The sequence below is a fragment of the Trypanosoma grayi genome (assembly GCF_000691245.1).
Source record: "Trypanosoma grayi strain ANR4 Tgr_764_V1, whole genome shotgun sequence".
NCBI classification, from domain to species: domain Eukaryota; phylum Euglenozoa; class Kinetoplastea; order Trypanosomatida; family Trypanosomatidae; genus Trypanosoma; species Trypanosoma grayi.
The window spans coordinates 1-8,312 of record NW_008826383.1 but is presented as its reverse complement, the minus strand read 5'-3'; the positions used below and the strand labels follow the sequence as shown (position 1 = coordinate 8,312).

At 56.1% G+C, this 8,312-nt stretch overlaps 4 protein-coding genes across 4 annotated transcripts; all 4 read left to right on the top strand.

Annotated features, from left to right (window-relative positions):
- Nucleotides 1-120: 120 nt before the first annotated feature.
- DQ04_07641030 (hypothetical protein) lies at nt 121-1,467 on the top strand (the record flags this gene model as incomplete). The annotated part of the gene is made up of 1 exon (XM_009315251.1): nt 121-1,467. One exon carries the CDS (start codon nt 121-123, stop codon nt 1,465-1,467), a length of 1,347 nt encoding a protein of 448 aa, XP_009313526.1.
- Nucleotides 1,468-1,829: 362 nt separating this feature from the next.
- Nucleotides 1,830-4,961, top strand: DQ04_07641020 (exocyst complex component 6; the record flags this gene model as incomplete). Its single annotated transcript, XM_009315250.1, has 1 exon — nt 1,830-4,961. One exon carries the CDS (start codon nt 1,830-1,832, stop codon nt 4,959-4,961), a length of 3,132 nt encoding a protein of 1,043 aa, XP_009313525.1.
- Nucleotides 4,962-5,277: 316 nt separating this feature from the next.
- On the top strand, nt 5,278-6,873 carry DQ04_07641010 (hypothetical protein; the record flags this gene model as incomplete). The annotated part of the gene is made up of 1 exon (XM_009315249.1): nt 5,278-6,873. One exon carries the CDS (start codon nt 5,278-5,280, stop codon nt 6,871-6,873), a length of 1,596 nt encoding a protein of 531 aa, XP_009313524.1.
- Nucleotides 6,874-7,034: 161 nt separating this feature from the next.
- On the top strand, nt 7,035-7,625 carry DQ04_07641000 (cytoplasmic translation machinery associated protein; the record flags this gene model as incomplete). Its single annotated transcript, XM_009315248.1, has 1 exon — nt 7,035-7,625. One exon carries the CDS (start codon nt 7,035-7,037, stop codon nt 7,623-7,625), a length of 591 nt encoding a protein of 196 aa, XP_009313523.1.
- Nucleotides 7,626-8,312: the final 687 nt, after the last annotated feature.

Below are 8,312 nucleotides of genomic sequence, written 5' to 3'. Positions count from 1 at the left end.
CAGGAGGACGAAATGAGAAGCGTTAACTCAGCGTCTTCCCCAGGGCCTTCTTCGCGTCGACTGGACGGAAATAGACTTGACGACTACGTCATTCGCAGACCTGCAGAGCTAGTTGATGGAATGAACCGCATTAGCGCATACGTCGGCAGCGGTTCTGGTGATTTTGGTGGTGCGTACTTCCCGAATACCTCCCACGATGTCTCTATTCAATCGCGGGACCGCTCAGAGGTATCGACGCAGCGTCCCTTGCCCCCCGTCATGCGCGTTCAGCCACTGCACTCACCGTGGCCGCCCAATGGCACTGTGCTATTTGCACCACAACAGCCTCGGCTGGAGCAACAGGAACAACGACCCATTCCACGCCCCGTGCCCCACACGAATGCGGGGGTGCAGACAGACCCCACTACGGAGGACGCTATAGCCGTCAAGCCCCTCACTATTGAACGCGATGAAACATTGACAAAGCGTGTACATTCGCCAGAGCAGACTGAGCCATCTGTTTCAAGTTTGTGTCCCCCGCGTCCGAATGGGCCTGCTTCTGGTGAGGCGACACTCTCTGGAAGCGTGCGCAGTGACTCGAAACCGTCCCCTCTGGCTGAGACACGCACAGATGAAGAAAGGGGTGCTAAACCATTGGAGAAGACAGGGGCGAGCACCCCGTCAAACGAGACGAGAAACACCCAGCAGACGGTGATTGCGGCTGAAAACGCAAGGACACCCAAACAACAGGTGTATATTTCACCACAGCCGCAGCTTACCAGCGACGCGAAGGGCGTCATAATCAGCTCACCTGTTCCCATACGCGTGCACCTGATGCCTCTGTCACCACCGCCTGAAAGCAGCGCGGCGTCAGCAACAGCAGCAGCAGCAGGAAGGGGACTAGTGGGTGGGGCGGGTGCTACTTGGGAAAGCGGGTATGACGACGCCTTGCGGCAGGGTGCTGTTGATCACATGCTGCAGTTTCCCCCTCTCACCACCCCCCGCACGGCTGCGTGGTATTTGCCCACCTCGCGCGTGCTTGAGCCTGCGGAGTTCCGCAACCTCCTGCGCGGCGATTGGATGCCGCCGCCGAGGTCCGTGCAGGTGGCAGAGGCGACGGTGGATTGGTCGCCGCCCGTCACCAGCAGAGGCATATCAGTCTCGCCTACTCCCATCCCCACTCAGGAGGTCGAGCCCACTTCCCCACCTCCACCCGTCGCGCCTCTGGCAGCAGCAGAAACGGCAGCAATGCCAAGCCTACATGCCGAGTTGCGCGACCCTGCACCACGTGTGGAGGACTACATTGTCGAGTTCCCACCTGGACCGGACCTTCCGGTGCCCGACATGCCGCCGCCCGGGACCCACCGCAAGTCCAAGTGCAGCTGCACGTGCAGTCGGCCGTGCGCGCCGCGGTGTCACTTCTCCCGCCACTTCCCCTTCATAAAGCGGGGGCGGAAGAATAAGGGAGGGAACACGAGCGGCTTGTAAAACAAGAACTATATTTTTGTATATCTATGCGTGTGTGTGTTGCGGCGAACCGTTTTTTGTTTTGTTTTGTGGTTTGTTTTCTGTACAGTGAGATTGTAGGACCCGTTGCGCCGATAACACGAAAGCAAGACTAAAGAAAGAGTGTACCAACAAAGATTTTGACAAGCAAAGGTAAAAAAAAAAAAACAAGCACTCAGTGTCTGGCCAAGGGAAAGCTCCTCTTTCTTTCTTTCTCTCCCTTTTCTTTTGTGGTTTTTGTTGTCTGGAATGTGTCTGTGACAGCGCATGCTTGGCATGCTGCGTTTCTACTCCTGCGTTATTGCATCTCCAAGGGTCCACCGCGTGTATAGGTAGAAGCGGGGATGGAGCCAGCGCCGGACTACGAGCGCGACGAGAGAGTGCAGAGCATTCTGCGCGACATGGGTGACAGTCCGCACGTTCTCTATTACACCGCGGAACCGTTGCGTATTTTTAGGCATGGCAGACTAAAGAAGGTCGTCTTGGTGTCAACGCCCTACCACGTCTACTTGTTCAAGGCCAAAGGCATGTCGTTCTACGCCAGATGGCCCAATAAACTGCTGAAAGTGAGCTCCTCTCAGAATACGCTTTTTATTGGGACATCCGACTCGCCACAAGAGCAGCAGCAGCAGCAGCCGTCACAGGCTCTTCTGTCTGTAGAAAAAGAAGAGGGATCTGAATTTATGTCTGTGAAGCTTGAGGGCACCTCCGTGATGAAAATAGCGGATGTGGAACAGCGACTGCAGGAGCTCGCCACGAGTGCGAAGCTGCGTGCGGAGCAGTTGGAAAAGGATGAAGTGTACTCTCTGGGGGGTGGCACACATCAGACGAAAGAGAAGGACGACGATTGGGGCGATGCCGACAGCGAAGCCAGCGATGATGACACCAGCCCTCTGTGGGGGCAACAGAAGCAGCAACAGCCGCAGAGCCTGCTGCTGCCGCGGCAACGCGAGGGGGAGTCGAGCAGTCTATTCCAGAAGGCTCCGTCGCGGTACCTTGCCGTGACGTCACTTATTGACGGCGAGTTCGCGGACTACAGCGCACTGAAAAACGCTTACATACGAAAAGAGGAGGATGTCCTGCTCGACGATCTTGCGGCGTTCATCAGAGAGAACGAGGGGCAGGTAGAAAAGTTGTGTGAGCGCCACTACCCGGCGTTCCTCCACGCGGCACAGCAGTGCTTCTTTGTTTCGGAACAGGATGCTGAGCTCGTGGGGCAGGAGCTCAGCGGCGCCACGGCCCTCGCGCGCTCCTCCGTGATGGAGATGAAGCGGGCGGCGGCAGACCTCAATGTGTCGCGGTGCGTCAAGGAGAACGTTGTGCAGGTGCTTTCGCTACTTCGGGGAGCCTTGGAGGTGGCGGAGCAACTGGAGACAGCAGAGACGCGGGTGCGCAAGCGGCAGCTTCTGGGGGCTGTTGTTTCGCTGAAGCACTTGCTGCGGCTGGCGACCCCGCTCGCTGAGTACGCACTCGGTGAGTACGTCATTCACCACCGGGTGCCACAGATGTCGCAGGAGATCTTCACTGCAGCGGTGCAGCACCTCAATGCATGGCTGAAGTTACTACGTGACCTCTCGCACCCTGTCGGTACTGCTGCTCTTAAGTGGGAGGGCGCTGTGCAGCCTGGCCGCATCGAGAAGAAGCTGCAGGTGACAGACGACGGCGACTGGTGGGTAGAGGTGAGTTGCGCCAGGGCGCACATCGAACGCGCGCCCTTCGCAGAGGCGGCTGGCATCTCAAACATCCTGTACGGGGCTTCTATGCAAGAAGTGTTCGAGGAGCTCCGCCGCGGTACGTACTACTGCAATTACTACGCCGAGAGCCGTACACAGCAGGCGAGGTTGGATCTTTTTGAGGCTCCGTTCACCACAGAGGGCCTCAACGGGGAAGCCCTCGTGGCGGAGTTGGAGCGGTACTGCGCAACAGCGCTGGGCTTCATGCTGATTGAGGACATTGTGCACCACGTCACGGAGCCACATGTGCAATCGACGGCGGAGATACTGTGCATGTGGGACCAGCTCTCGCAGGCTGTGGCTGATCGTGCCCGGCGTGTGGCGACGTTGCTCGTCAACGATTCCAACTACGCCGCACGAATGACAGATGTCTTTCGTCTCCTGCGCCAGTTTGTTAACATCGCCGTTGATGCCGTTCAAAGCGTGCGGCTGAGTCCACTCATTCTGTCCCTGGTTGTGGAAGCGATGAGCGACAGTATCATCAGTTCGTGGCTGCAGGAGGCCTGCATGGAGGCCACACAGGCAGTGCTGACCGACACACTTGCCCCTCTCAGCGCCACCAGTGCTGCCGAGTATGACGCGTACGTCACGCGCTTCTACCTCGATCGCTGTAAGTTTATGGAACTGCCGCTGACGCCACGCGGTTTTACCTCAGGGCAGCTTTCACTTCCATACGCGTTAATGGTACCGATGTTTGGCGACATCGCGTTGCGTTTCCTCTCACGCTGCCAATCCATCATGGTAATGGACCGCGGCGCAGTAGTGAGACAGTCTGAGCTAAACAACGTGGACGAAATGCTTCTCAAGTATCTCTCCGTTCTCTTCCGGACGGTGGCGGAGCTGCTACAGGGCCACCTGATGTCTGTTGGGGAAAGAGCGGTGATGCAGCTCGCCGTGTATGTGACATCGTGCGCGACGATGGGTGCTATTGTGTCGTGCGTTGAGCAGCAGTTTGTCCTTGGGTGGCCCAATGACTACGGTGGACGGAAGCGGGAGAAGCTCGGTGAGCCGCGGCTGCTCGCTTCCTCTGCATCTCTTTTCGCGAAGGCCCTTCAGAAAGGTATTGAGCGGCTCCTCGCTGCTTTCGTGTCAGAGACGGAGGACCGACTGCAGCCAGCAGCGGATATCGAGTACTGGAAGCGACTGCTCGACGTGCGCAGGGGCACGGTGGCGCCGCAGCCAAAGTCGAGCAGCAAGGACGCAGTAGAGCGGGGCTTCGTGGAGGCGATGGAGTATGTCATCGCCATGATCCCGAAGCTCATGGCGGTGCTGCAAGTCTCTGTAGTGCGCAGCGTGCTGGGGACGGTGATTGCCCACGCCGCCATCACGGTGCAAGAAAACTTGGAGCACGCGATCCGCAGCGGATACGGCGATGGCACTACGAGTGACTTCGTCGTGCTGCGCGAGTGTGTGAAGGAGTTTGAGCTGATCTGTGCGACGCAAATCCCCCTCTGGCAGAAGCGCATTGAGAGCTCCGTCAGCGGGTTGTCCATGACGCAGCGCTTTCCACTGCATCCGAAGCAGATTGCTGATGACCACATGCAGTGGATCGCCCGAAAGGAGGCGACGCTGGCGCAGGAGCGAGCCAATGCCAATCAAATCATCGCGGGCATTGAGGGCGCTGGCAAGCTGATGGCAAAAGGTGTCGGGAAGGGATTTCAAGTCGTTGGCCACACCGTGAAGGGTGGTGCAAACGTCATTTCAGGGGCCGCGAGTGCGCTCACGGGCAAACGCGACCCATAGGCGGCACGGTTTTGGCTTTGTTCCCCTTTTTGGCCTGCTACGTATATGCTCATGTTGGTAGCAGATATGTCTTGCTTTGTATTTGCCGCTGCTTACAGTCAACCCATGTATTTTGATGAGTTGCCGCTGCTGTTTTTTTTTTTTTTTGTTGCTCTTTTGTACGCTGGAGGAACCCTTTCAGTATGTCTCTCCTTACTGCCTCTTGCTGAGGAAGAGGAAGAGGAAGAAGGGTAGGTCGATCGATTGACTCCTGGTGGGCAATAGACACACATACACATAGAAGATATACGGATAGATTCGCGCACTGTGTAAATCAATGAGCGTGGCAGAGCGACTGCGGGCGTTCCGCTACACCACCAGCGCGCGCGATATCCCGTGGGCGCACCTGCGCGGCGTCGACGTGGCGGCCCATCGTGTGGGGGAGCCGGACCTCCACCTCATGAAGAACTTGGTTTCTCTAGTCTCGGACTGTAATCTCTCCAAAGCAACATTCCCGACTATAAGGTCAGCGGATGTGTGCCAGCTCCTTAGTGTTTTGCAACTCGCCTTGCAGTTCACACTGTGGTCGCAGTCAATTCTCAAGGAGCAGCTGGTTGAGAAGCAAAGCGGCGCTGCGGTGCAGCGCGTCCACTCGCAGTACGTGGAGGGGTTAGAAGCGAAACTGGACGCCTCACGCCGAGAGGCCCTGAAGCTGCAGGAGGAACGTGACACTATTCAGATGGCCTGCAGGAGCCTCGAACACCGCCTCACGCAGGCTGAGGCAACGGTTCGCTGTCTAGAGAAGGACCTTCAGTTCGAGCGAAAGCGCCTACAAGAGTCACTTTCCCTTGTTCTGAAAAATCAGAGGCAGGAGGAGGGGCATCAAAAGGACGTGCCACCCGCACCGCATCTGTCTCCACCTGAATCGAAGAAAAGCGTCACACAAGAAGAGGATGGGGCATCCGGGTTGCGCCGTCGGCACGAGGGTCATCACAAAAGAAGGGCACGTCAACGCCGATCGTGGCGTGGCGACACCTCCACTAGTACATCCTCCTCTGCCTCGTTATCCTACAGCGGTGAGGCAGCGCGGCCAGGCAGGGGAAGCCACCGTCGCGCTGAATGGACAGCGCTGCGACGGGTGCTACGTGAACAGCGGGCAGAAGCAGCTCCGTCGCATTTGCCCCTCTCAGACGAGAATACCACGAGAAAGAGCGAGGCAGCAATCCCCACTGACGCACTGAATGCACTCCATGAGGAGATTGAGGCAGCACAGGCTCGGATAACAGCATCATGCGAAGCAGCACGTTGCTCTCTTGAAAATGCGGCTGAAAATATCCTGCAGCGGACTGAAGCGATGGCCAAAAAAGCAAAAGACTATGTGGACAGTTTCCAGTCATCGTTGGCACAGCAACAGACACAAGGGATGCAGGGTGTCAAGGACTTCTTCACACAATGTCAGACGAACGCCCAATTAATGATGGAGGCGCAGTTGGCCAAGATGATAGATGGGCTGAAAGTGGAGACCCTGCAGCAGCAGCAACAACTACAACAACAACAGCAGCAGCAGCAACCTCAAGCATCTCTTCCATCACCTTCATTAGTACCGGCCAATGAATCAGGTGATGTGAGCGAGGCGACGTGCCAACACTGCCGTCAGCGTCTCCCCACCACAGAGCTAGACGCACATGAAGAGGAGTGTGAACTTCGCTTGTTGAAGTGTTCGCAGTGTGGACAGGCTGTTGTTGCACGCCTTCTCGCGAAGCACAAGTGTACCAGCGGGACCCAGAGTGAGACAGAGACCCCTTCAAACACGAGCCTCTTCCGGGCATCTTCGTTGATGCTGCAGCAAACGCAAAGAGAGTTGCAGATGCTGCTGAAGGAAGACAGTGAGAAAGAACAGAATGAGGAAGGGGGTCACGGGAGCCCGTTATAGTGCTGAAGTTTCACCACATAATGGTGACTGACACATGTGGCAGACGCTGTCCGCCGCACACGTCTTGCTTTCATACTAGCTCTCTCTCTCTNNNNATATATACGCATTTATTACCGTGCTACAACAGTGCTATTTCAAGACTAAGAAAAGGACGCCTCACAATGTCGTCAGCTGACCTATTTAAAAAGTTCACACTGCAAAACGTCGCACAGATTGCGAACATCACCAACAAGGAGCAAGCGCAGGTGCGCAAAGACCTGGCGGAGCAGTACCCGCTGCTCGCAGACTACTGGGAAGACATCATCCCGAAGAAGTCCGATATAATGCTGGTGCGATGCCACGACCAGGTGCACTGTGTCACGCTCGTAAGCGCGCAGCCGGAGGTCCTCTTCTTCAACCACCACGGTGGTCCATACATACCACACCTAAAGCTTCTTCAGAAGTACCCATTCATTCTTCCGAAGCACCAAGTCGACATCGGTGCATGCAAGTACGTTGTCTCTGGGGCGAATATTATGTGTCCCGGACTCACTTCGAAGGGTGGATACATTTCGCCGGACATTGCAGCTGGTCAGGTGGTGGCTGTGTATGTGGAGGGCAAGGAGCACGCCGTGGCGATAGGAAAAATGTTGATGCCCTCCGAGGAGATCGAGCGGGTAAACAGCGGACCGTGTATTGAGAACGTACATCACCTGGGCGACGGCCTGTGGATGAACCGCATCCTCAGCGCCTCACACATAGGGGCCAAGTGAGGCCTCGTGGGAACCAATTCTTGGATCGTGTAAGCCACCAACTCGTTCTATTTTTCACATGACATCAACAGTCGTATGTTTTCAGCTCTACAACTTCATTTGCTCGTTGTTTACGCACGTAGTCTTTTTTTTAGCTTATGTCTCGCAACAAACCGCACTGATGCTGTGTAAAGCACTGTTTGACTGCTCGTGGCAAAAGGGCAAAAACGTGCGTGACACTACCATTGCGCTCTGTTAACACACGTCTATAGATTATCTTTGCCAACCAAGTGGATCCTGTGGTCCGGGTGCTTCGGATGCACTTCTCACTCCAAAGTTCCTTTCTGCGTCGATGGCGATCCCCAAGTTAACTGTAACGAGCCCTTTCATCTGATCTTATCTTCAGCACCGACCAGCGAGCTCGATTATAGTGATGACTTTCCACATCCGGGTCTTATTCGCTCTTGTGCTCTCCTGCACGCCAGGGGGCGTAATGACTGCCAGTTACTAAAGCTTGATGGGATCCAAGCAATAGGAGCAAGGGCTACAGTGGCAATTTCTTCCGGAGATGACTGCTATGACACAACTTGTTGTACAAGCTGAAGTGGTGCGACACGGAGAGCGCAACCATCGATGGACGCACTGCGCAGGCCCTCAATACGTGGATGCGCAACGACAAGGCGGTTCGTCTGACAACAAGTTTTGTGG